Source organism: Corapipo altera, unplaced genomic scaffold (genome assembly GCF_003945725.1).
Source record: "Corapipo altera isolate COAL_440 unplaced genomic scaffold, ASM394572v1 76, whole genome shotgun sequence".
In the NCBI taxonomy this organism is placed as follows: Eukaryota; Metazoa; Chordata; class Aves; order Passeriformes; family Pipridae; genus Corapipo; species Corapipo altera.
Window position 1 is genome coordinate 526,669 of NW_020884964.1, and position 27,295 is coordinate 553,963.

The window sequence follows — 27,295 nt, forward strand, 5'->3', positions numbered from 1 at the left end:
ATGTAACCTGCCTTCATGCCACACCTCTGCTATTCCTGCAGGGTCACTGGCTGCAATAGAGCAGATAAATCCTTGTTGCTCACAAACATTTTGTGGTTTGGGTCGGAAAAGGCTGCTCCAGTGCCTTTTCAGTGAAGGCAAGCGAAGATACAGAGTAAAGACCTATTGCACTGCCCGGCTGCTCATGCAGAGCTGCAGGGCAGAGAAGTGAAACCAAAGTCTCAGAGATGAACAGCAAGCTCTTTTGAACACTCACCAGCTGTGGAAGTGCCCTGCTACCAATGCCAGGTGGGTCCAGGCCCAATACTGTGGTTTTCTTCTGTGAAGAAAGAAGAGAAAAATGCAAGGAGCTCGCATTTGACCATCACTGTAAGCAAATCTCAGTGCCACAGTGAATAAGGCCCAAAACAAACTCTTCCTTAAAAATAGAAATCCTCAAGGTCATGAAGCAGGACTCTTGGAATACCTTGCTCAGATTCTGAAGCTGACATTGCTTCTTACTGTTTCCTGCAAGATTCAGGCTTGCGCCAGCTGGTTTTTTTCTAGTTTATCTGCTAGCTTGAAAATTGAGTGGCCAGTTCATTAACAGATTTGTCTGTGGTATTGCTTTTGTACTTGGAACAGCCTTAGATGTCACCAGGGCTTGAGTGGTCTTGCATCTGTGAAGGTAGGTGAGAAAATCAGGGTGTCCATGGCTATTACATCAGACAAAGAGTTTGATCTGGACCTTCTCTGCTGCAAATCAGAGAAGTAAATCAAAATGGCAACCCCTGTCATGTTAAAAAAACTCACAGGTCAATGAAATCTGGTCTTTGCAAAGCAGAAATGCTTCCTATGTCTGGAGAAGCACGTTGAGGGAGAGGTGTTGAGGGAGGCAAGGTGCTAAGGAGTGAGCTTCTGGGAACACTCTGCATGTGAAAACACTTCACAAATCGGTTATAAATGAGGTTGACCTCTCTTCCATCCATCAGGGGCCTTCCTCACTCCAAGGTTTGTGCTGCTCCTTGTCATGTCTCAAACGGGAGATAGTATAGATGAGCACTAAAAAGGATGTTTACTTGCAATGTTGTTTTTGGATAGAGAGCACTGATTGAGAAGGTGCAGAAGAAAACACAGGAACAGTCATTTGTGTTACACAGCAAATATGAGGCTGTCACCAACAAAGAAGCGCAGGTTTCCAAACCGTCTCTGCTCAGCCCTGGGTGGGAGGTTTTGTTTCTGTGTTGGATTGGAATTTGTAGCTTGTCTTGTCAAAGGATGGTGGCTGTGTTGGAAATTAAGATTTAGCAACCACTGGTTGATTGATTGAGGCTTTTTGGTGGCAGTTCTAGGAATTATTGGTTCTTTGAACAAGTTCTGAAAATGGGCTCTCATAGAAATACAACCATACCAAATCGTAGTGAGGTTCTCTAGCCTTGCACTTGAGCCTTGCCAAGAGAGGTCACAAATATGCACATACATTACTTACATGTTGCCAGGGTTTTCCCTGCAGACTGAAATTGCCTGCAAAGACCGGAGACAGGCAGGGGTCAATATTTCGAATGACAATGATTTTTAATGGAGTCTGGGTCAGAGCCACAACTTGGAGAATAATACCCTGGGCCAGCAAATACCCTGACCCTGATTTACAGCTCCGTCAGCAGGCACTGCCTTCTGCCTCTTGTGGAGGGACTAAGGGGGGGGAGGACAAAGGGAGAAAACAGCATTTTGTCGTGCCACGCTTTGCAAGGGCCGTGAAAGTCGTGTCGGTGTGATGCAAGTGGGGCACAGGAGAGGGTAGAGGCGATGGTCCGTCCGCCGGACTTGCGAGCTGGCGGCTGCACTGCCCGGCTTGGCAGCGCCCGCCTGAGCACTGCAGCCTCGTTCCCTTCTTTCCGCATCCTTCCCGCTCCCCTCGGCCACCTCCCGCCGCCCGGACCCGGCGGCTGCTGCTCCTCGGTGTCAGCCCAGGGTGCCCAGCGCTCCCTGCACCGGGCGCGGCGCGGCTCCTCCCCGCGCCGGGAGGCGGCCGGGCCGGTGTTCTGTCCGCCCTTTGGAGCCTTGTGTGCTCCCGTCCCGGCCGCCATTGTTTCTTCCTCCTCACGAGCGTCGTTCCCGGGAAGCGCTGCGGCTCCCCGAAGGGGTCGGTGGCCGGCTTTTGGGGAGCGATGACAGCGGTGCGGAGAGAGGCGTTCGGGCGGATGCCCGCGGAGCAGGGAGGAGGAGAGGTGGAGAAGTTCGTCTTACAGTCGGACAGCGTGAAAGTGGAGATCCTGTCCTTAGGGTGCATCATCGCCGCTCTGGAGACTAAAGACAGGGATGGGAAGTTTTCAGATGTTGTCCTGGGATTTGACACTTTGGAAGGTGGGTCTAAATCCGTTTATTTAAAAAAAAAAAAAAATTAACACTCCCCCACAATCAGCAATGTAGCAATTTAACCAGCGTTTACAGCGTGATCTGCTTCTAAGGGTCCCCTCCAAATCATGAGCTGAACAGATACACTTCCTGCTGCCTGTCCTGGCTGGATGTGGTGGATGTTGAACTGGGACACTGGTGGCTCCAGCTTGCAGTGTGTCCCTCTGATGGGGCAGCTCTGAATCACACCTTGACTGCAAGAGCCCTTTTCTGCAAATCTCCAAAGAACACAAGATCCCATCAGGCTGTTTTAATCAGTGGTGAGCTGTGTGTCCTGTGAAACACTGGGACTGCAGTCATGTGTTTAGTCCTGGAGGGAAACAGAGAGAGACACCTCTGAATCCATAAGCACACCCGGAGACCACCTATCCTGTCCCAGTCCTTCTGTTCAACCGTGTGCTGTTTTTCTGGACAGGTTACACAAGGAAGCACCCCTTCTTCGGTGCTGTCGTGGGGCGTGTTGCCAACAGGATTGCGAAGGGCAGGTTCACTTTGGACGGGAAGGAGTATCAGCTGTTCCTCAACAATGGGCCCAACAGCCTGCATGGAGGAGCCAAGGGATTTGACAAGGTGAAAATCAGGTTGGCCGTCCCAGTGTCCTCCCAGCACACAGCCTGTGGGGTTGTGGCAAGAGGATATGATGTCTTCCCTCCCGACCCTGTAGCATTTTCTGGTGGTTATTGAGTTGAATCAGCTCAGAAAGTGCTGTGAGTGCAGGAATGGGGGGAAGTGAGACAGATCCTATGAGCTGCTGGGTTGGCTTGTCTTTGCCTGAGTTTGCAGGGCTCGCTTATATCTTCCTTGTTGTCGTGCTGAGGGGTGCTGTGCTTCCTCTGTGTGCCTGCAGCCCTGAGGCCTCATGAGCCCAGTTCTGATAGGGTTGTCCTGGGCAAGGTGCTGCTCCTACAGAGCCTGGCTTGGGACACAAAAGTGAGGACCAACCTCAAGTGCAATGGAGGCTCCCTGGGCACCAGCTGTACCACCCTGGAGTGGGTACTGTAGGTGTGCCAGTGCCCAAAGAAAGTGTCCTGGGGAACAGGGATCCACACAGGCTGATTTCCACTTGCAGTTTAAAGGCTGGTACCTGTCCATACCTCCTCCCAGAGTCAGAAGGACCTGGGTTTGCAGAAACTGTCATTGCTGCTTGCTTGTAACAGCACTTCCAAGTAGGGGGAGAGCAGGGTGGTGCTGCAGGTTCAGTGCAGTCATTGCATGCACCCTTCCGTGCCACTTGGCTCTCACTCTGACTCCCAGCAGTGGGAAACTAGATCAGGCCTAAAATCCCAGTATCCAGGATCACTGTGTCTCCTTCGCAGCCCTCCCCTGTGACTTCATGAGTTAAAATAACCTTTCCCTGGCCCCCAGGCACTCAACCTTTTCCATCTTCTCCCAAGAGCTGTTGCCGAAGTCAAATACTGTCCCTGCACTATAGATGGTGAGAGCAACAGAGCATTTCCTCTCTTGAAGGCCTTGCTGATAACCTTGCTCCATTGCAGAGCAGGCTCAGAAGTCTCTGCTTTCCTGGCCTCTGTCAGATCAAATGTATTTGTGACCAGCAGGTAGCTGATCCACCATTTCCCCAGAGGAACACATGCGAATATGCTGGCATACCTGTTTTCCTGGGTTAATGTTTTATTTCATGAAAGGACATCCAGGCTGATGGGACAAAAGTCAGAGTGTCTAGAAAAAAATCACTTCTAGGCAGTACAGTGTGAACTGTCATCAGGTTGGGATGAAATGCTCCTCAGCAGCCTCAGAAAAAAGGGAGTACAGGGGTTCCTTGGCTGTTGTGCCCCAAAGAGGACAATTTGGTTTAAGGTTTCTTTATGCACCCTGACCCCTGAGATCTGGAGCTGAAAACATGCACTCCTTTGCACCTGAGGCTTCCGGGCTGTCTTCTGCAGGTGGGGGATGTGGTCTCTTCCCCTTGCTTGCTGAAGGCACACCAGCCTGTTGGGGACAGTGTGCCTGTGACATCTCCCAGCCAGTGCTGTGTGTCCTCTGGCCCACAGGGCACACGTGGGCACCCTCTCAAGACCTCCTCCAGCCAGGAAATAATCACTGTTCAGAGATAACCCTAACACAAACAAGACACAGTGGCATTGGGCTGTTACTGTCTTGATAGATCTTGTCAGTTCTTCCTGATCTTGCAGATCTCAGTGCTGCGGTCAGTGTGTCGTCTGATGAGGGTCTTGTAGCTGTGCTTGCATGGCAGCAGTACATGACCACACTGCTGGGGGACTTCAGAAAATAACCCTCTTATCTTAAAAAAAATGATGATACCTCTATGCTTCCTGGACTTTTATAGCTTTTTCTTCAAAGAACTTAAATAGAAACTTGTAGTTGAAACCATAGCATCTGTAGAGCAGTGGGAGCTGCAGCTGACCTGCACTCTGAGCAGGAGGACCTGCTCTGCAGCCTGGTATATTTGGCACCCTCAGTTCCTATGTTTGGTGAAAATGCTGGCTTTTGACAGTGCCCCATTGTTTGTGATCTCTGGGTAGGACATGAGAAGGATCATCTCAAAAGCATTATCTGGCCCCCATTCCTAAATCTCTCCTCTTTGATTAGACAGTAACTATTCCTTAGGTAGATGCAAAACTCCAGAGCCCAGACACCTCACCTCTTATCACACATCCATCCTTAGCATCAGGCCAGGGTCAAACAGGCTATCTGGGCATCTGTGTGTGGTGAGCTGCTTTGCTTCACTTGCTGGCATGTTTGGCTTCAAGCAGAGCCCTGGTCTGTGGCAGGGGCAAGAATGGGAGAGCTGCCAGCTCTCTGGAGAGAGACCTGTGGATGTGTCTGGCAGTACATCTGGTACTATTTAACCCAACCCCTGCCCCTGAGCAAGAGCTCCTGGTGTGTACTTACATTGTCCTAGAAGCCAGAGCCTAGTGAGCAGAGGGAAGGGTGGCAGCTCATTGAAGTGATGTTGTACATCATAAGATCCATGGAAAGGGGAATAAGTCCAGCTGCAGGGCAAAAAGTCAAACATGTGGACTCTCTTAGGCATGGAGTAACGCAGGCTGGAACAGACCACCATCAGACTGCCAAACTGCCTTGTTTGTCTAGTTGCTCATTGGAAAACTTGTTCACTGCTGCTGGTCCTGGCTGACCAAGAGCAGGTGGGTGCCTGTGTTTTCTTCCCTTTTTTTTTTTTTTTCAACAAGGGGATCTTGGTTTTAGTCCTTCACAGGGAGAAAAAGATTGATTGGTCCCTTTTTTTTTTTTTTCCCTTTTTTCCCTTCTAGGAGTAAGGGCAGGAAAGGTGAATGAAAAAGCCTTTGTTTCAGTGCAACATCCCTTGAGTGCCTTCTGTCCCTGGGTTTAGCCCAGGCTGGGGCAGGAGAGAAGTGGTTTCCCATCACTGTCCCACCAACAATCATGCTCCTTGCAGGTTCTCTGGAGCCCCGAGGTACTCCCGGATGGTGTCCGCTTCTTCCGGCTCAGCCCCGATGGTGAGGAAGGGTACCCTGGAGACCTGAAAGTCTGGGTGACCTACACCCTCAGTGGCAGGCAGCTGGCCATCAACTATCGAGCCCAGACCAGCAAGACGACACCCATCAGCCTGACAAACCACGCGTACTTCAACCTCGCAGGGCAGGTAAACGTGGGGAGATGAACTCCTTGGAGAGACACTGTGCAAGGGAAGAAAGCCTGGGGACCCATGGGATGATCTGTGAGCTTCCCATGGGATCATTAGGACCAACATGCTGGTCTGGGGACACAGCATGTTTTTGGGGGTTGTCTCTGTGCATTGTGGGCTGCATGCAGGGACAGGACAGAATCGCACAGACCTCAACTGAGGACATGTTGTCTCAGTGCTTCTTGAATATTAGCTCTCCTTTTGTGTGTAACTGGGGAGCTTCAGTGTCTCCTGTTCCCTTGGGGAGATTACAGAGGAGGTGCCCTGGTGTGCCCTAGTGCTGGACTGACATTTCTTAGCTGTATTCTGTTGGCACTTCTGAGACAACATGCTGAACCCTTGCATGGATGTGTTCCAATCCACTTAGATGCAGAGGGGAGCCAGGTTCTAAAGCATTCTCATAAGAGAGATTAAGGCACAAATGAGGCCAGATGCTGGATCCCAAGACAATAATTCAACTTTATCTTGTAGCACAAGAGAGCAGAGAGAAAGAAGGAAGATAGAAAAGTAGGAAAAGCTAAGGGTAACTGTTAAAAGCACAGGACAGGAGTTACCACCACCATGAAGTTCTGCTGGCTCGCAAGCTAGTAGATCTCTGCTGGGCTTCTTCCCTGGTCACCTTGTATCCTCCGAGGAACTCAGAACCAGCAGGGTAACAGAGTGGCAGCAGCTCCCTCAGCAGTCCTCAAACAGCCCCCCCAGCAGTCTCCAGATATGGCCTTAAATACCCTCCCCGTGGTAGCCCCCAGATGCCCATTGGCCAGTTCACCAGTATCTGAGCAAAGGTCACTTGCTATCAAGATGGGCCCTGAGTGTCCATTGACTGGGTTCCCCTTTCTCCAAGCAAGATCTGCTTGGCATACCTTATTTGGGAGAGTAAGTCCTTCCCACGTTTTTTGATTGTAACAACCTTTCATGTTTTTTGCTCCTCTGCCTGCCTCTGCTGGCTTGCTAGGTGCCTCCTGAAGCTTTTGCAAGTAGCTCAGCTCCTGCAGCAGCCTAGCTGTAGCATCAAGGGTTTTTAACTCCATGCTCGAGACCATGGTGAAGCACACTCCATCTTGTAATCAGACTCCATCTTGTAATCAGTCCACTACAGTTGAGTTCAGGGCCTCTAATGCCGGCACTGAACTACCCACATCAAAATGGGGAGGAGAAACATCACGGAAACGGGATGTGAGATAGCCAAAGCTGCAGAGTAGCAAGGTTGCAGTAGCTGGGTGCAAAGGGCTCCCACACCCTGTTCTGGGTCCTGTCAACCAAATAGGCTGTTAATTGCAGCAGTGTTTTAGTCTCACCCTGTTTATAACTGAGGAGGGAAAAGGATCTAAGAAATAAGATGTTGCTGGTCAGAGTAATAGGAAAGTGCAGTGCAGTCACACTTGGACATGAGACAAATTCACTTAAAAGTGTTAGTGAGAGACAAGCCAGCTTCTCTGTGCAGGAGGCTGCTGTTGATAATGGCTGTGCAGTTTTAAGTGTACCCTCTGCTTGTACTCCCAGAGGTACAGTAGTATCAATATCTGCAGCGTGCAACTCGGGTGTGTTCCAGAGGAACAGGAGACCTTTAGGCATGAAATTGCTCCTCAGATTAGATAGTGACCTGAAGGCTCAGTTTTGATCCTGCTCCCCTTCCAGCCCAGCAGGTTGTCTGACAGCATTTCTGAGGCTGTGGAAGAGGAGGAGCTCACCCCTGCTGCAATGCAGGAGATGAGCCAGGAGGATGGGTTTCATTCTCCCCTGCTTGCTTCCTTCCCCCTTTGCCCTTTGCTGGATAGTCAGTCTTCAGGGTGGTACTGCTTGGTGAGGTACAAGCCCTGTGGGATTTACAGTTCTTAGGGCCCATGAAGGTTTTTGCCTGTGCCAGTACCTTTGTGCTGTGCCCAAGGTCAGGGTAGGATGATGGCCAGGCACTACCAGATCAGCTGTAGCACCACTGTGGACGGTCACTTCCCAAATGAGCTTAGCGCTGCTTGAGCAGTGGAAGGGCTGCAGCAGGAATCCCAGCATTTCCCATCCTCCTGCAGGGCTCCCCGGATGTCTATGACCACGAGATCTCCATTGAAGCAGATTCCTACCTGCCTGTGGACGACACCAAGATCCCTACCGGTGGGTGGTGTGGCACGTGTGGCACATGGGGAGGGGCGGTTTGTCAGAGGAGTATGTTGGTGTTGGGAGCAGCAGTGCCCAGCAAGGGGGGCACACCAGCACCAAGGGGATCCAGGGGCCCTCATCCATGGGCACAGTCCCACTGTGCCTGAGCAGAGTGGGCAGAGCCAGGTGCTGGTTACATCACCAGGCCCCAGACCTGGAGACCAGATCTGCCTAGGGGGTGCAGGGAGGAGCAGCAGGAAATGGGGCCAGAGGCACGTGTGATGTGAGACTGCAACATGGATCCATATAGTAGACGAGCTACCTGGAGTGGAGGAGTGGATTCCTTGGTTCATGTGGCTTTTGCTCAGCTTGGCATGTCATGCCTGTGCACAAGCACAGGAAAAGCTTAAGGCCATACCAAAACCACTGCCCTGCTTCTTCCTGCTTCTTTCACCATGAAGATGTTTCGCATCATAGTTGTGGCCAGCTTGCTACCCCTGCTTTTTGCAGTTCCCTTTTCTGTGTGTAGTCTTAGTCCTGGGATGAAGACAAGATTTGTGCAAGTATTAAAGACACAGCCCTGGCATACAATGGCTGCTGTATTTTATGTGAGTAACTGAATCAGAATGGTTTCATTTTTTTCCAAGGTGTTTTTCCACCTCATGGCTGAATTGAGTAAATGTGTTCCTTTTAGACAGGATCAGGAGCCACAGAAATGTGCTGCTTGTCAGGTGCAGACTGATGCTTCCCAAGGTTTGCAGGGCACACCTGGTGCAGAGCCAGAGCCAACCAGGATGCGTGGCTGCAGTGAGCAGAGCACAGCTCATGGGGCCTGCAACAGGGCTGGGATGTTCCCACACCACCATCCCCAATGCTGGCAGCTGCCTGCTGACCTTTGAAAACATCTCTCTTTAGAGAGGGGTATTAAAAACGTGACTTTAGGAAAACATCCCTCCCCTTCCCTTCGTCTCTCCCCTTTCCTACACCAAACCCATCCCCTTTGGGTTGGCGTGACTGTGTTTTGCACTGTGTTTAGTATGTCTTGGGGCTGTTCTTGCTTCACAGGACTTCATTCCCACAGCAGGCCTTAAAAAAGACAAGAGAAAATGTTTGGTTTACGGTCTTGAACCATTTTCCTGAAACAATGCCCTGAGGCAGCAGGGGACTGGTCCCACTGGTCCCATATTCACCATCCCATAGGTGGACCACCTTCATGGCCATCTCACAGATGTTTACTCAGAGATCTGGGAGGATTAATTTCTTTGTACAGAGATAGATAATGTCTGTATGTAAATATTATGCATACACAAACATTAATAGCTAAGAAGTTTTGGGTTTATATTAATTGGCTTGTACAGTTACCAATACAAACCTCCCTTGTGTTTTCTTGCTCCTTATCTGTGCTTTGCCCCTGCTAAGAGCAGCAGCGCCCCCAGGGGCTGCCAGCTGTGCTGGGGACAAGGTAGTGATGTCCCAGCCCAAGTCACAGTGGCCACAAGGTGAGCTTGCTTGAAGCAGGACACTGCACCGAGACAAGGATCACAAATGGCTAAAACCCCTCGGCTCATCAAACCAACGGATCTCAATCCTGCCCAGGGACCAGCCCCACAGGGGTTTGCTGGTGTGTGGAGGAGTGGCTGACGCTGCTGTTCTCCTTGCTTAGGGGAGGTGGCCGCCGTGCAGGGCACCGGATTTGATCTCCGGCAGCCTGTGGAGCTGGGAAAGCACTTGCAGAAGTTTCACTTGGATGGCTTTGACCACAACTTTTGCCTGCAGCAGGTGCAGTCTCCACGCCTTGTAGCCAGGTAGGCTGGGACCTTGGCAAGGGGTCCCCAACCCCTAAAACTGTGGGGTGCCCCTTCAGGCAGTCCCTTGGCATCTTCCACTGGCATTTCCCCAGGGCTCGCCACCCACGCACTGGCAGGACCATGGAGGTTCACACCACCCAGCCTGGCATCCAGTTTTACACCGGGAACAACCTTGATGGCTCCCTGAAGGGCAAAGGTGGCATCACATACCCCAAGCACTCAGCTTTCTGCCTGGAAACCCAGAACTGGCCCGATGCCGTCAACAAGGTGAACTGTCTTTTCCCCCCATAGGAGCTACCTGGGTCCTGTGGCTGGGGACCATACCCCCCCCTCCATGTTTCTGGGGCTTAAATATATAAACAGAGTCTTGGAGAAGCTCTGTAGACACCAGAACAAGCAGGCACAGGTCACAGCATACTGTGGCCTTAGGGAGGGGTCAGCCAGTGCAGCAGGGACTAACCCTGTGCAGCCCAGCTTCCCAAAGCATGGGGTCTAGAGCAGAAGACCCCACTGGGGCCTTGCCACGTCCTCATAAATCTGAATTATTCCTTATGGCCTGAGTTCAACCAGCAGGAGGACTCGCCCACTCAGCCAGCTGGCAAGTGATGGGGGGTTACACACTGCTGCTGGAAATGGCTGGGGGGAGCTGTAGGATGATGCCCTGGGAAGGCCAAAGGGATGCAGCCGTGCTTTTATGACTCTTTGTGATCCCATGGAATTCACTCAGTCACTGATGTGCTGCTGCCTCTCCCCAGCCCCACTTTCCCAACGTCCTACTCCATCCGGGTGAGGAATACAACTCCACCACGTGGCTCGTGTTCAAGGCTGCTTGAGGAGAAGGGCTGCTGACTCCTACCAGTGAGAGGGGTAAGTGCCTCCAGCAGCTTAGCCAGAAACCCTGCCAAGTGCCAAACACAGCTCTCCAACTACCCTGGGTGATGCATCCCACTTGGGAGCACTTTTCTTCCTGTGTGGTTTTCACCGTGATTTCTGCTGGCTTTAACTCCTGTCACCACCTCTGCTGCTATCTGTTCTATGCAAAGCTCTCACACTCTGCCTAGCCTCACCCTGGGCACTAGGTTTTGTTTTGCAGTAAAAAATGCACTGAGAACACCTTGTTTAGAGATATGGCATGTCACAGCTCCAACTACAGCAGGGGAACATCTGTGATATTCATGCAAAGCACGTGGGAAGGCTGATGCAGTTGTGGTTGTTCATTACAACATCTGCAAAGTGCTCCGAGCTGTGCTGGCTGCTGCTCTCTTTACACAGTGCACAGTGCCTATGCAGGATAGCTTTGTGGAGGACATTGTGCTGGGATTATCCCACTTGGCTGCCCTGGATCCTCTGGTTCAACTCCTATTTTGAACCAGCAAGAGCTGCACAAGAGCATAGTATGGAAGACGCCTTGGCTGCTGAAGTGAAGCAGGCACATCCATTTAGTCCTGAACTGCAGGAGGAAAACCATCATCTTAATGTTGTGTTTCCACATGAAACATGTAATCTCAAAACCCCTGTAACAGGGGCCTGTCTGATGAAAACCTCCATGTTTCTGAGGTTTCATAAAAAATTAGCATAAGCCAGGGGATGGCCGTACCATCACATTAGGGAGTTGACAGCCGTCTCCCCAGGGAAACAGGTAGACAATTCTTGGGCCAGGCACCCACTTGGAGAGCAAAGCCCAGTAGCAGGGAATGCCAGATTGCAAACCAGGGGAATCCTGTTATGAGAGTGGGGTTTGCCCATCGCACCAGAGACCTTGGATACATGTCCCCTTGCCCCTGACCCAGGCTGTGTGGGGTGTGCACACCCTGCCCAGAGGCGCAGGGCCCAGGTCACAGCAGCAGCCGTCACACAACACACCCGTCAGGGGATCTTTTCCAATTGCTCACCCTGTATGGAATTTGTGGTGAAATCCTTCCAAACTCAGGCGAGAGCTGGAGCTGCACAGCCTCCAAGGATGATGATGAGCTAAGGGAGACAGCACAGCCACCCCGTTTTGGACACCACAGCTGCACAGAAGCACAGAAGCCAGCTTTGTCACTGCTCCCTCTCTGCACCTTGAAGTGCTTGCTGTCCTTTGCAGTGGCCATCCCTGCCAGCACAGCCCTGCCTCCTTGCTCTCGTTCTCACTGCTACACCCGGGTTTAGAGGAACCCCAGCCCCCTACAGAAACCCTGGGCTCCTCAGCTCAGTCTTCCACGGTGTCTCTGGGTACTGAAAAACAGGTACCAGCATAGCTGTCGTGTCAGTCTGCAGGTTTATTGTGGAGTAGGTTTGCCGTAGGAGTACAGAAAAGAAAAGGTGATCAAATTCCAGAGCAGTGGTGTACACGTGCCTCTCACCAGGCACACCATAAACTGGGCAGGCATTGCACAACCAGTAAATATTCCAAACACGGATCACAGGCTTTGAACATTTGGGCTGAATCACTGCAGGGTAACATTCGTGCCACCCCCTGCTCTCCCACTGCGGCAACAACGGAATTTAACGGGTATTGCCGGAATATGGATCATTGCACCTGGCACAGGGAACACCCAACACCCATCGCGGGCACCAGGGAGGATCCAGGCACAGGAAGCACCACAGCAGTGAGGACCAGGCACAAGGGCCAGATGATGCTGCAGCAGGTCAGCACACTCAGAATCTGGACTGTTGACACTGGAAAAGCTTCCTGTTAACAGTAAACCTGGTTCTTGAAAACCACGCGTTACCCAAGGTGTGACCCAAGTTCATCTTGTAACTTTGTTTCCAGGTGAGCTGCTCTGCTGTGGTTTACACACTGGAAGCAAACTGCTATGACAGATTGCATCAGAAGCCCAAACAGGCCTTGCTTTCCATTTCAGTGCTTATTTACTGCTGAAACTGGGATATCTGCTAGATATCCCATCCTAGCAAAAAAAAAAAGTTTGCTTTTCTCCCCTCTGCCTACCAGTTTGTTTGTGCAGTCTTCCAACGTTGTTTCCAGTCTTTTACTGTGATCTGTGTCAACAAAATGCCTTATCATACAATTCTTTTATACAGAATGAGGACAGTTTGACACACCTATACACAAATAGTTAGTCCTGCAGGTTGTACATCTGCTGTAAGAAATTAGCATAATTCAACAAAACCATCTCCAGGATATGGAGGCTGCTTTAAAAACATACCAGTTTCTGTGAAGCAGGTTAGAACTCCTGAGGTCAGTTGAGAATCTTTAAGGAGGAGAGTTTGAGTGAGCTGCAGAAAGACTGGCAACAGCTTTCTTTCGCCTCTCAAACACATTTTCATAAGGTCCTTCAGAAAGTAGCTCAGAAGGCCTTACGCCTGCCCTCAAAAAAGGAAAACCCGCCTTGAGATATTTTAAGAAGTTTTCTTTATATTAACAGCCTAAGGAACTAAAAAATGAAACAAATTAAAGTAGCAATTGTCAAGTTATTAATGATTTCTATTACCTTTAGAGGTTTCTGCAGATGTTATCTGCTTAAAAGATGTGTTTTGGAGAAAAGTTTATCCTTAAATTTTCGAGCATCTGGTATCACCAGTCAAACAACAGGGAACAAGCTTTGCAGAATAAGCAAATCAGGGAAAAAAATGAATGCCCACTAAATAATCATCAAGGAATGAAACGGTCATATGCCAATTTTTATCCATCTGTAAACAGACATGGATATTAAATTCCATTTTAAAGAAAGCAGGAACCGATTCTTTCACCAAAGACCATTCAACAGTAGATGTGAAAAGTGGCTGCCTTGAGAAGACACTGACCAGTGTTAGTCATTCCCATTTCAGACATTTTTCATCCACATTACATGGCACACAGCTAAAATTACCCAAATGTTAACAGAAGCAGCAGGGTTACTACAGAGAGGTTTTAGTTAAAAATACACATTTTATTTCAATGTGCCAATAAAAAAGTCCCACATTTTCATATCACAGGAAGTTATTTCATACAATAAAAAGAGACCTGTGCTAGTCTATTGGTGTGACTAACTCAGAAGACCCAGATCATGCCAAATTTTAGTCGATATACTCTTCTATCTACATTCTTACATTTACAAAGACACCACAAAATCCCTTATAATAATGTAAGCAAAATAACTTTCTTCCTAAAAGATTAACTTCATAACTTTAATCCATTCTTTCAGGACTTGCACTTCTTTGCGGGCTTCCTGATGGTGAGCGGCTGAAAGGAAAAGAATCCACAATTAACATTTCAGCAGACCTTTGGGATTCACGAATACAGGAAAAAGCAACAGGGTGACACCTAGACCCTGGCACCCTTTAAGCCCTGTTTTTTAATAAAATAACCAATCAGTATGGAAAACGGTAATAGGTTGATGATTTGGACATAATACTTTTTTTTTCTTTCAAATTTTTGCATTTCTTTCCTGTTATTTTTATAATACAATTTACAAGTGATTACTGTAAGGCTATCTAATTACTAATAGTGACCTTCAGAGAGGTAGGAAACCTCTTCACTGTTCTGAAACAGCAGCTTGTCAAAACCTATTGTGATCATTCAGCATTTGTGAGCACCTACTCACACCCTTGTGATTGTTTGACACTGAAGTTGTAAAAATGAACTATTAAAGAATTCAAATTAGGGAAAAAGTGCTGCTGGTTCTGTCACTACACATAATGCATACATACAGAGAGAAAACTTTACTGGGTTTTGGGATAGAACAAATAATCTGTGACAGCAGTAAAAGTCACAGGCTTGATCTTCCATTCCTGACTGCTGTGCCAGGTTACTCCACCTTCCCCAACCTCCATGTAGCTTTTAATGAGACTGAAAGCTGATTTCCACATTTATTCTGTGTTTTAAGCTTATCAGTCTCTATGCAATGAAACTGTCACTGAACTGAAAGGAACAGGGGAGCAGACAAAGATGGGACGTAACACTGCTACGTAACCAGTACCCTGAGGAATTACTACCATGTATACATATTACCATATATGAAGCCTACAAGCAGCAGTCAAACTCCTCAGCAGAAATCAACGCAGATACTAAAATGCCAGCTCTAGGGAGTCTATGTTACTAGTAGGGAGATCAACATACCTTCTCTTTGGAGATGGTGATCGGGACTTTGACCGACTGTCAAAACAGAATATCAGCAATGCAGCTTAAAGATCAAATACTTTCATATTCAAAACTTTTATATTAAAAAAAAAAGCATATGAGAAAGCAATTGAATTATTATGGGATCTAGTCAGAAGGTCCTTCCAATATCAAAGTTTTCAAATCAACTTTTACTCTGACAGAGACTCTATTCATTTAGCGTGGAGATTAATTTTAAGCAACTGTCTTCAGCAGACAGAACAGAAAAGCAAGGGGTAGTACTGACATGAGGCTTTGAGAAGAGAAACATCACCACGGGTTCCTGCTGTTTTATCAACAGCATTAACAAAGCTCAGGCCCTTTTTCTTATGGATAGAAAAATATAACAACTGAGCACAAACCCACAAAAAATTAGTAATATGTTGGAAACTACAAAGAGTTAATGAAAACAAAGGGACAGCTTTGGGAACATATTCCCAAGAGTTACAGAGAAAATTTTATAATCTCTGTCATATCACAAACAGATTAGGTGGGGGCCCACGTTGCAAGACTTTTTTTCTAAAGGACCAGGCTCTGTTAATCATGCAAACCTAGCACTGAAGTTGAGACACTACTGCAGGCTCTATCTGTGCATGCTCACCTCTTAGCTGGAGAGCCAGACTTTGATCTGCCATGAGACCTAGACCTACAACAAAGAGAAAAAACATAGCTCAGCATGGAAGCTGATAGCACACATGTTCCCATGTTTGAGACAGCAGCAGTCACACTCGATGTATGAGAACTGTCATGCTGAACACAAAGAATCCTGCAACTTTCCAGGGCTTTGCCTGCTAAGTTTCAGAAGAAAGCTTTAAACATGGATGCTGCACATGTTGCTCAGTACTTTGGTCCCTGGCTGATGACCAGTGTTTGCTGATGCAGATGGAAGGAATACATGAACAACCCAAATCCTGACCAGTATTTTCACACAGCTAATACAAAGCCATGCGCTAAACTTGCAAGTTTTATTAGGCTTGAGAGACATCTACCACTACAGTTAAATTGGCTGCAGAACAGCACATTCCTCAAGTATCTTTCTCCTCTGTGAAGTTCATCTTACACATGCACTTGCTTCAAATATTTTTTGAAATGTCTGAACTTAATCCTTGTGAAAAAAACTGTCCTAAATGTCAGTCTTTGAGATAAGACTGCTGCACCATAACAAACACTAATACTGCCTGAAAGCCTAACTGAAATTTTTAGATCCCCAAAGGAAGCGTTCTATATTCCACATCCAAGGCTTTCTACAACAACTTACAGATGTCTGTTGTGACACTGTCAAACCAGCAAACATCATGTACTTGTTTAGTCTGTCCTCCTCATGAATACAGAGCTTTTCTCCAGGTGTGACACATTCCTTGGACTCTTCTGTAAAGAAACCATCTTTCAACTGCCTCATGTGAAGTGTAGCAGTGACCTCCTTGGAGTCAAGCACCATTATTTTGCCACTTCTTTACACTCATACATCTGTAACTTCCTCTGCCTCAGTCACCTAATTTCTGCTTACAATGAAAGATGTCACACAATAGTCCAGAAATGTCACTAAAGGTATCTTTTACCCTGCAGAAAACCACCCTGGTATTGAAAAAGAAAACAATGGTGGTAAAATCAAGATGTTTTTTCCTTTGAGAATCTGCTGACTGTAGCTGTTTTCTGCTCATCACCAAGAGCGAACACTGATGAGCCGTGATTAAGTCATGTTGAAACAAGTGGTATTAAGATTCAACAGGTAGAAAAGTGTACCTGATCTACTGCCTTGGGGAACCTCCTTCTCTCTTTATTAGCTTCTGGACTACTCTGTGTGTCTGCTCTTAATTAAGCCATCTTCTGATCTTCACCTCTCCCTTCCCTCAAAACTCCCATGATTGCTTGCTGTTCCACTGTCAGAAAATGCCGCCTTCAGCTTTAGGCTTTTCTACTTTCTCCCTTCAGATAAAAAGTTCTCTTTATTTTTCTGTGTTTCTTCGTGGTTAACCATTATGCTACTTGCTTCAAAGAGTAGCCCCCAAACCAGGACAGCAGGCACGGGGATGGGCTAAGACATAACCAGCACCATCTCCAGAGCAGTGCTTCAATTTACTCTTGTTCTCCCGACAGTCCATCCAGCACATCCAGCCTGTCAATCACACTGCCTGGACAAGGCTCCGTGAAACACCAGCTGCATTTACTTACTATGAACTAGAATTTAAGAGAACAGATGACAGCTTGTGTTCCTTTACAATTTGATCATTACTCTTATGACACATTTATTGGTACAGAGTAATTCTGATAGGTGTTTATCTCAAATTGAAGTCAGCTCCTGCAGACAAACACTTTGTTATTCAACAGAGCTGGAACTACATCTGCAGCACTCAGGGCACTACCAAGCCCTTCAGGACTTGCCTGGCTGCATTAATACACTGCCAGAAGGGCATCCTGATTTCTCTGAAAAATAATGGGAAGAATCCACAATCTTGTGCGTGCTACAAAAAGAAGAATAAACTTTTAAGATAAATGTTTGCTCTGTTAGCTGTTAATGCAACCCGATCGAACCAACAGCTGTGATAACTATGGGGACCTGGATGTCAGTGGCATGCAAAACAATAAAAAGAAAAAGAACAATCTTCTGCATTGCTTTTTAAAACTACAAACGTCTAAGCTAGTGGAAAGAAAACATATCTTTTTCTGAAAATGTTAACAGTTGTTAGAGAGCCTGAACAGACTTTTAAGCAGCTCTAACCAAGTATCTGCAGTCACAGAAAATATCTTACCTGCTTCGGGGCCATGTAACAGATCTTGACCTAGATCTGGATCTTGATCTAGACCTGAAATAAAAAATTAAGATAAATGAAAAAGGAGTCAACTCAACCAGAAGAGACAACAATTACAGCACTACATAAATTAATGTCACATGTTGAACTTAAAACCTACACGATTGCTAGACATTTTACACACAGAAATTCATTATGGGAGATGCTGCTGTGTAAGGTCTCAAAACTCATCGAAATACCACGCCAGTGACTTTAACTAGGATTATCAGAAACTTTTTAAGAAGCTGACTTCTAGAGCTCAGCAGCTTTTGAAGTCTGCTATCCAATCCCTAATTAAAAAAAAAATTCCAACCTAAGTAAAGCACACAGCCTTTTAAAAATTTCTACTAATTACCTTGATCTCTTCAAGGAAGCCGATCGGGACCGGCGAGGAGACACAGACCTAGACCTACGAGGAGAAACGGACCGGGACCTACGATAGGAAGCTGACCTGGACCTGCAAAGAAATCAATTAAAGAGTTGTACAAGTGCAGCTTTCTCTAACCAGAAGAAGAAAACAGGAATAAAATACAAACTGAAGCACACCTCCTACCACGGCTCCGACTGCGTGACCGAGAATATCTCCTTCCACGGGACCTCGAGCGTGATCTAGACCGGGACCTGGGTTTAGGTTAGAGAAAACAGATATCAGCAAACAGCTGCAGCAACCAGTGCATGTGAGGCCCTGCTGAAGTCAAAACTTATTTCAGACAACTAAGGAACTAGCATCTGTCATTTGGAAAAACTCTCTGGGCCTACTCGTCTTGAGCATTTTTACTGCCTAGAAAAATGTTAAAAGCTGAATTACATTTGCAGAATTACATTAGAATAGAAAACACTGTAATGCGTATTTAAAATAAACCTTGCAAGTTTGCAGGTCGACCCTCTTTGGCCCAAGGTCTAGCAGATCTAGACGATCTAGAAGTATCTATAGCCGATCGCTGCATCTAGGTGTTCTCTTCAATCTAACGACGATCAAACTGACAGCCCAATGAGCCAGGGTGAGGCTTGATTGACGCAAGAAGATTTTTCTAGGTGGGAATGTGGTCAATCTGGTGTTCCTCTTTCTAAACCGGAGGGGGGCCCCAATTGAAAGCCAAATTTACTGTTACGGCGGTCACCGTCTCAAATTTTCTGCCCTTAAAGAATAAGGTGAAGCTACGTGTAGATGGCTCGAGGGGATCTGGCCTCTTATGCTGATCACCTCAAGGTCTAGGAGGATCTTAAGTGTCGGATTTGCAAGGCGCCTCAGCATGAAATCTTAAGGCTCGTGACATTCTGAATCAAGGCGACTGACTCAAACGAAGAAACCTGAAAGGTTTTGACCAGGTTGATTATTAAGATATTAACATTTGATAGAAATAGCAACAAATTGTAATATACACCTATACATTTATTCTAGAGTTAAAGTTTAAAGAAAACTGGTGTAACATTCTCTTCTTTACTAACAAGAACTACACAAAAGCGAAACTGGCGAAGCAACGCGGCCGCCCCGGCCCCGCACGTACCTGCTCCTCCTGCGGCGGCTGTAGCGGTGACAGTCATAGGCATAGTGGCCTTTCTCACCACACTCGTAGCATCTGTCGTTGGGGTCAAAGGGGCGCCGGGCAGGGGGCCTGTCGTAACGGGAGCGCCGCGGCATTCCCGTGGACACTTCCACTCTCACCCTCGAGCCACATATCACCCTGCAAAAGTTCGCGATGGTTCTCAGTTAAACGCTACAGTTTACCACACGACTACAAAAGCAGAAGAACCAGAGAACCTCTCTCTGTTCTTAAAACCGGTAAGCATTCGAAATGCACACGTACTTCCCGTCAAGTCCACGCACGGCATCTTCAGCGTCCCGCGGGTCCTCGAACTCCACAAAGGCGAACCCCGGCGGGTTCCTCGCGATCCACACGGTTCTCAGCGGGCCGTAGTAGCTGAAGGCTCTCTCCAGCTCGCCTTTGCCCGCGCCCGTGCCCAGGTTGCCCACGTACACCTTGGTCTCTGCGAGAGCGAAGCGATGTCAGCACCGGGACCGGGTTCAGGTCCACCCCCCCTCACCGCCATCTTGTCCGCGCGGGCCGTTCCCGCCTTCGCCGCGAGCGCGGTGCGCGCGGCCGCGCCCCCTCCCCCCACGGCCGCTGACGCAAAATGGCGGCGGCGACAACAGCAGCAGCGGCCGCCTCGCCTTCTTCCCTTCCCCGCCAGCGCCCGCCGGCCGCTCCGCTCCCCGCGGTAATCGCCCCTTCCCCAGACCCTTCTCTCCCTGCCCCCCGCGCACTCCTCCGCCGCTCGCGGCGCCCCGAGCGCTCTCACCGCCTCCATAGCGGCCGTAACGCGACATCCCGACGGCTCCGCCGCCCGCGCGCACGCGCTACCGCATGCGCCTTCCCCGCGCTCCTGTCCCCGCCCGGCGGCGGCGCGCATGCGCAGGGGGCGGAGCGCCTGAAGGGGAATGGCACCTTTCCTTGGGAAAGGAAGCACCTGGGTCTGCTGGTGGTGCTGCACAGGATCATCTGCCCAGGGGAAGTAAGGCCAGCAGATCTTTCGGTCCTGACATCTCTTGTGTGGGAGCAGTCCTTGGATATATCCAGTATTGGAGGCGATATCCAAATCAGGAGCCAGTGGCACCCGGGAACCAGGACCTCTCCGGGCTGCCCCTTAGCTGGGGGAGCGGTCCGAGCTGGTGCTGACCCCTCCGAAGCGGCACGGCAGCTTGGGAGCGCAGCGCAGCAATCCCAGCAGAGCTGTTCCCACAGGAAAAGCAGGGTTTGTCCCGCAAATCGAGCGTTTATGGCTCGATCCGCACCAGGAGCTTCCAGTGGCAGAGTCACGTGAGTTGGGAGAGCCTCACCTCTCTGTGACTCTTGATTGTCGCCTCTGGCGACTGCTAAATTCAGGATGGGAGAGCTGTGGTAACTACACTTACAACAGTGGAGAAAAAAGATCGGTAGGGATTAAAACTGAAGACTTTTGGAGTATTCTGCTCAAAAGGGACGTTTAACAAACCACTCTCCTGTCTCTGATCCAGAAGGGAACCAGTTAAACAACTAAAATGCATATATATAGATAAAAACAAATTCTGTTTCCTCTTCCCACTGCTACTGTTTTAAACGGGAGCTGCTTTCCCATTGTGCTGCTTGTTCTTAGAATGAAAGCAGTTAGATTTGCTATCCCTGCTTTCCAATAAACTATAACTGAAAGCAGTAGCTGAATACAGTGATACAAGCCATTCATAAGGAATCCCTGTAGTACTGCAGAAGTTGAATTGAGACTTAAAAACGGAAATTACTTCAAGTCTGCAAAATACGACTATCTCATTTCATAGCATTGATATATTTTTTTTATGCTCACAAAACCATTGCATGTTCACTTTCACAAATTACTGACATGAGTGGCAGCTTGTTTGGTTCATCCGTAGGAAGCTTTTCCTTAACGCTGTTGAAATAGAGCAGCCGGAGGGGGTGGGGGTGGGTGTTGGAATCAAGCTTCTCACCTTCACAGCGGCACAGGGAAATTTGTAAAGGCAACTCAAAACTGAGGAGCAAAAATATCCTGTTTTTATGTACGAGGTGCACACAGCCTGCATCCATCCCTGTTATGCACAGGGATTAGCGTGCATCCATCCCTGTTTACGCACAGGGATTGCTTGAAAAGGCTTGAGTTTTGGCTTGCTGAAGCTGGCAGTTCCACTGCACTATCGGCTCCACCTCCTCGTTTTGCAACCGGGCCTCGTACATGTAAACCTTTAAGCAATTTATATGTACACCTGTAGTTAAAAACCCTCCGTCTCGGCCCATTTCGTGCTCACAAACCCCCGGACCGTGGCGGGGAAAGGCGCTCGGCCGCGGCAGGAAGCAGATCCCGCCCGGGCGCGGTTCCCAAGAGCCCTCGGTGGGGACTGGAACGGGAACGGGGCAGGTGAGCGGCACAGCGGGTTGGGGGCGGGGGGAGGCTCGGAGCGTTCCCGCCTCCTGCTCCCGTGAAGCTGGGGTGCTCCAAGCGCTCCCCTTGGCATCGCCAGGGAGCCTCCGGGGAACAGAGCTGCCCCCAGCTCTTGGTCCTCCCCGCACCGCGCTACCCACATCTCCCTCCGGCCCCTTTGGCGGGGGGACGCTGGGATAGAATCCAATGCTGGACCAGAGGTAGCTTTGCTCTCGGTAGTGCAGCTGTTGGAGGGGGAAAGAGTGGAACGCACTTGCTGCTGCTCTGCCGTAGAGGATGAGAATAGAGCCGGGATCCGGGAGGATAACGCTTGTCCACAGGCAGCGGAAGGGCTTGGACCCAAGTGCTGTGCCAGTACAGAAAGCAAAGGTGGTAATATTTTACCTTCAAGGGACGGCGATCCCGAAGGTTTTGTAAGAGGGCAAGAGCAGTAAATGGAATGTTTAAAGCGTCGAGTTACCAGAACAGTGATTTTTGAGGCTTTGCTGGTGTGCCTTTAAAAACAGGTGAACTGTGTGGGAAATTACAGAACTGCAGCTGTATGCAAAACACTTGTGGGAACGTCTGCTTTTAAAAAATGGTAAATTTCACTCAAGACGAATCTTTATCCTGGAGGCAAACTCAGTTCTGATGTGAAAAGCAAAGCAAAAGGATTCACTGCGTCTGCTAATTGCTCTGGTTGTTTTCTAGGTTCTGGATGTAGGAAATATGAATGACTGGCAGAAGAAGAGCCCTCTAGACTGGGAAACATATGTGAACAAATTGGTGAAAGTTATTGCAATTGAGAAACACGAATATGAAGGATGGGTTTTAACAGTTGATCCAGTTTCTGCCAGGTGAGTACCAAAGCTTTTATTTCTGTAAAACTAATAGAAAACAAGGTGGTTTTTTTGGAGAAGAAAAGATCCCAAAACTGAAGCAAACTCATTTGGAGCAAAAACTGCACACTGGGGCTGTGTATCCGGGTTTATTTAATAGGCAAGGCCTAAGAGAAAGCAACACTGTAGTTTATAAAAATAAACAATGTAATACAGTGGTACAGCAGGAGGTCAGCATGAGCTGGGCGCCTCTGGAGAGGGACTCAGAACAAAGAAGTCCTTGGACTTTTATACCCTTACAGCCCATGTGCCCATTGCTCAAGTGCTCTTCATGCACTTTGCATGTGCTTCTTGGTCCAGTGGTGATTTCTGGTCTAGGGTCTTCAAACACCTTATTGGATTCTTTCTCTGTGTCCCTGCAGACAGGCCATTAACTGTTCTTGTCGAGTTGCAGCTTCTGCTGATGGCTGCAGCCTTCTTATCATCTGGTTTGTACTTCCTGTGCACCTCCTCACTGACTGAGCATGGGAAACTAAAAAGTCCTTGATTTTAGAGTAAGCTCTGCTTAGCAACAACTAAAAGATCAGCGTGCTGTCGACATTATTCTCATACTAAATTCAAAACTCAGCACTGTACTGGCTTCTAGGAAAATTGCTAAGAAAATTAACTCTACACCAGCCAAATGTGTATCTCCAAATTGAAAGTTCACAGCTTGCAGCCTAAGGCTTCAGCAAATCCAGCTGCTCATGTTAAGCAGGTAAAGCTAAAGGAACAGCATACTAAACCACACAATATTGTAACTCTGACTTTCTCTTATTTAAAACTTACAAATGAAACTAAACAACTATTAGTTCTCAACAATCCATATCTTTAGGACTGCTTTTAATAATATACCAAGCCCTACTTTACAAAGACAGCAGGAATGCAGGAATGTTTTTAATGCTTTAGATGTTGAAATCCTTATCCTCTGTCCAGAGTTCTCACATCAGTGCCCTGCTTTCCCCTCTAGCCAGACACCCATGGAGGTGTAGTGGCTTCTTTGGAGAGGAGGCAAGGAAAATTAGCAGGACAGAAAGTGGTACCACAGGTCTCTAGTATCTCAAGTGAGTAACTTGAAAACAGGGTTTGAGAGGCAGAATGCACCAGGGAATTGGCAGAAATTTGTCTCTTTGCTGCCAGAGCTCTTTCATACCTTTCTAGTTTTGAGCTTGTCCCAGACGAGCACAGGATGAAGGCTAGAAACGAAAACATTCAGCTTCTGATGAGTATCAGAAGAATTGGTTGTTGCTTCAACTCTGGAGGACCTCTGATAGTCTTCTCTTGGAGTTTCTTACCATTTTGGTAGGAAAGGTGCATGCAGCAGTGAGTGATTCCGGTGAAATCAAGGCATATTTCACTGGACATAACCCAAAAAGTCATTACTTCCACTAATGGGGGTAACAATAGATTAGTGAAGTGCTGGCATCAAATTCTGGAATTTTGGTTCCCAGAAGAGGAAGACAGTTGTTTGATATATGAGGAATTGATCCTAGAAATATAACAAGCTGCCTTCCTACCTGCATTTAAGGACTTCTGGGGTGCAAGTGCCCTTAGGAAAAGACGAAGCTTCTACAACATGAACCTGAACCTGCTGTAATGTGTCCCCTTGTAACACTCAAACTATTATTTTCATTTAAGAAACTAGCAACAGTAATTAAAAAAAAAATTCTGTTAGTAATGATCAATAAATATTAATAAGTTTTAATTTAAAAGTTCTAGTGGTGTTAGCTGTCACCATTCCCTTTGTTATAGGTAAATGAACCAAATCAAAATATAGCAGCAATGTTTATTATAAGATTTATATAAAGTGCAGATAAGCAAATCAGCGCGCTGGGTGGCCTGGAGAGACCCCTGCTCTCCACCGGCCCACAAGCACAATACAAATAAACAGTTACTTTTATACTCTTTTCAACCCCCTCCCATAGTCACTTGTTAGCTCTTGATTGGGCTTGAGTTCGCGGGCTTTGTTCTGGTTGGTTCTGTTGCAGGCCCATTTTGATTGCCAGGGACTTTCCATCAGTATCTTTAATTAACTCAATGTCCTTGGAGTTGGGTATGAATTATGGTGTCCAGATGTTCTCCTTGGCTCTTCTTTATCATTTTCATCCTTGACCCTCTGATCCTCGTTCTCTTCTTCTTTTCTAATAAGTACACTTAAACAATATTTTTAGAAAAGCAGGATATGGTATACGTGCTCAGTAAAACAAGATACTTTATCTTTGCCAACTAGGTAGGGAACTGCCAGTTGCAGGACAGTCAACTTATAATAGTAACACAGCAGTTAACTATTCCGCAGCTTACAACTCTCTAGTCCCAACCAAGCATTAGCTATAATATACAGAAAATACAATATATATATTTTGACGAGTAAATTTTACCATTGCTTACTTATTACACCTTTAGTATTGAAAATGCTAAATGTATTGAAGGTATCATTGTTTCTGAAGACTTCAGGTTCTTCAGCAAGGTTGGGAAAGCTGCACAAAATTATTTAGATTCCAAGCCCTGATTTTAGTGTACACTTCACTTCTTTAATGTTCTGTTTGATAGTGTCTAGAGTAGTTTCAAATTCAAGACCACCAATTGCTTGCAAAGCCCACATTTTTAGTATTTTAAGAGTACAGCAGCATTCTTTTCAAAGAAAGATGCTGGGTGCTGTCTGTTGCCTAAGTACCTGGGATAGGCTGATGCCAGTGAGCATGATTTCCAAGAATCTTGGCCTGTGTTTCTCAGTCTTCAGTTAAGAACAGAGACTTACACATCCTTCTTTCCTTGACAGCATTGTCCTTGCAGCATTCCCAGAGAATGAAAAGGTGTCCATTTCAGTTGTCATGGGCCATGCTGTCCAAGAGGTCGAAATACTGAAAGAAGGGGACAGTGAAATGAAGCAACGCCTTTCTCGCATATTTGCACCCAAAGAAAGCAAAGCCTACAGCCCAGAGGAACTGGAGAAGAGGAAGAATGACTTGAAGACGTGGCTAGAAACAAACCACATCCCTGTGACAGAGCAAGGGGAGTTGGGCAGGACACTGTGTGTGGCAGGGGTGTTAACGATTGATCCCCCGTACGGCCCCGAGCAGTGCAGCAGCTCCAACGAGATCATCCTGTCCCGGGTTCAAGGTTTGGTACAGGGTTATCTGGAGAAACAACAGTGATGTCTGCTGTTTAAAGCATTTGTCTTTAGGGAAGGGTCTACCTGCTGTGTTTTAGGAACTGTGCTGGGTATCAGTATTCACTGTTTGCAAAAATGCTGGGTTTAGATACTTTTGTCTGATTTTTTTTTGTACGTAAAGAAAGGGATAAAACAAGCAGTATAAACCAAAAGCACAAGCATTTCTCATGCACTATTTTTTATTAAAAGCGAGCCATTAGGTAATGATGCTGTATTAAACTGATTTATCACTTAATATATCAGTTTAGTATTTTTGTAACAGTATTGTGAAAGGCGATATACAAGAAATTTAAACTGTGTTTTCCTCTGCCTTTAAAATTAGTTTGATTAATTATCTAGTGGTGTAGGCATGTTTATTTGAACTGCTTACCAGATTATTTTTTTCTTTTTTTTTAGAAAGAGAATTGTGACACTTGGACTTCCAAACCAGATTTTAAAAAGTTAGTTCAGAAAGCTGTTTTATTTTTTGTTTTGTTGTTGTAGTTGGTTAATTGTTGTTTGTTTTCCTCACAACTGTTCTCCTGGTTTAGAACATGAATTAGGATGTTGCCCAAATTTGTACAATTATTAGGGAAGGTTAGCAGGCAAACTGCAAGTTTTAAAACCACTTAAAAGCATTCCCTATCTATATTTGTTATTTTAGAGCAGCAGCGATTGGAAAATCAGTGTTCTGTAAAACGAGAATGTCTTGCAATTCAGTAAGTTTGTGGTTTCTTTTGCCTTTTTTCTAGTTTATGACAACACACAATGCAGGAATCATTGTGTGATTATTCCTGAGATTATTAATCCAGTGAGGAGCCTTTAGAGCCCTCATTTATCTCAGAGTGTATTTGTTTTGCCTTATTAGGAGCCAGCACCAAAACACACTGCTGTGCTCACATGCAGCTGAGAAGTGTGTCTGACCCTCATTAATAAAAGGCTCTCCTCATTCCTGCTGGGATTTATCTAAAATTGCTTTGAATCTGTCAGGTTTGTGTCAGTTTTTCTCAAAAAATGTCTACTGCACATGCACTCTTGTACGTGTCTCCCTGGAAAGGCTGACACCTGAAAGCTTCAGCTGCCTGAGGGGATAAACCAGTGCCTGAACTCTGCAGCACCCAAGGGGTGGTTGGGATGGATCTGATGTGTGAGCCAGTGTTGGGTCGAACTCCGCCCAACAGGTTTGGAACAGTTTGGGAATGCCATGTTATTTGGGAATGCCTTGTTATGAGGCAGGAAATGCTCCTGCCTCCACGCTGTGGAATAAGGACTGTGGTCTCAGCACCTTTGCCCCCAGCCTCAGCAGGGCCAGAAGCCCATATGGGTCACACATGAGGGGTGTGAGGCAGAACAAGGGGCTCTGGTCCCCTCTGCTCCCTCTTGGCACCGCCAAGGCGGGAGCGCTCACGTGGGGCTGGTGGGGGGCGAGCAGCCCGTGCCCAGGAGGAGCCCCCGGGGAGGCTCGTGGCTTAGGGGCTGCCACGGCCACTACGAGGAGACACATCCAGCGCCGCCCTCCCGCCTGGAGGCGGGAAAGGCGGGA

The 27,295-nt window shown here is 47.5% G+C and overlaps 3 protein-coding genes across 11 annotated transcripts; 2 read left to right on the forward strand and 1 right to left on the reverse strand.

The window, feature by feature from the left end:
* Positions 1-1,997: 1,997 nt before the first annotated feature.
* On the forward strand, positions 1,998-14,538 carry GALM (galactose mutarotase). The gene is made up of 8 exons (XM_027664572.1): positions 1,998-2,343; positions 2,810-2,964; positions 5,795-6,001; positions 8,071-8,152; positions 9,801-9,942; positions 10,038-10,212; positions 10,701-10,812; positions 14,073-14,538. Exons 1-7 carry the CDS (start codon positions 2,148-2,150, stop codon positions 10,776-10,778), a joined length of 1,035 nt encoding a protein of 344 aa, XP_027520373.1. The 5' UTR covers positions 1,998-2,147; the 3' UTR covers positions 10,779-10,812; positions 14,073-14,538.
* SRSF7 (serine and arginine rich splicing factor 7) lies at positions 13,797-20,208 on the reverse strand. Of its 2 annotated transcripts, XM_027664573.1 has the most exons (9): positions 20,116-20,208; positions 19,623-19,803; positions 19,323-19,499; positions 18,361-18,435; positions 18,170-18,271; positions 17,776-17,829; positions 15,627-15,671; positions 14,987-15,022; positions 13,797-14,110 (listed from the first exon to the last, which is right to left on the reverse strand). In XM_027664573.1, the coding sequence occupies exons 1-9, from the start codon at positions 20,141-20,143 to the stop codon at positions 14,056-14,058; spliced, it is 753 nt and encodes a 250-aa protein (XP_027520374.1). In that variant the 5' UTR covers positions 20,144-20,208; the 3' UTR covers positions 13,797-14,055. The 2 variants fall into 2 exon arrangements, 1 of the variants encoding a protein (XP_027520374.1); XR_003531110.1 differs by lacking the exons at positions 19,323-19,499; positions 19,623-19,803; positions 20,116-20,208 and adding an exon at positions 18,677-19,316.
* GEMIN6 (gem nuclear organelle associated protein 6) lies at positions 19,929-26,471 on the forward strand. Of its 8 annotated transcripts, XM_027664578.1 has the most exons (4): positions 20,335-20,505; positions 20,547-20,633; positions 22,435-22,580; positions 25,381-26,471. In XM_027664578.1, the coding sequence occupies exons 3-4, from the start codon at positions 22,453-22,455 to the stop codon at positions 25,754-25,756; spliced, it is 504 nt and encodes a 167-aa protein (XP_027520379.1). In that variant the 5' UTR covers positions 20,335-20,505; positions 20,547-20,633; positions 22,435-22,452; the 3' UTR covers positions 25,757-26,471. The 8 variants fall into 8 exon arrangements, with proteins under 8 accessions (XP_027520376.1, XP_027520381.1, XP_027520382.1 ...); XM_027664575.1 differs by lacking the exons at positions 20,335-20,505; positions 20,547-20,633 and adding an exon at positions 19,929-20,034; XM_027664580.1 differs by lacking the exons at positions 20,335-20,505; positions 20,547-20,633 and adding an exon at positions 20,216-20,328.
* Positions 26,472-27,295: the final 824 nt, after the last annotated feature.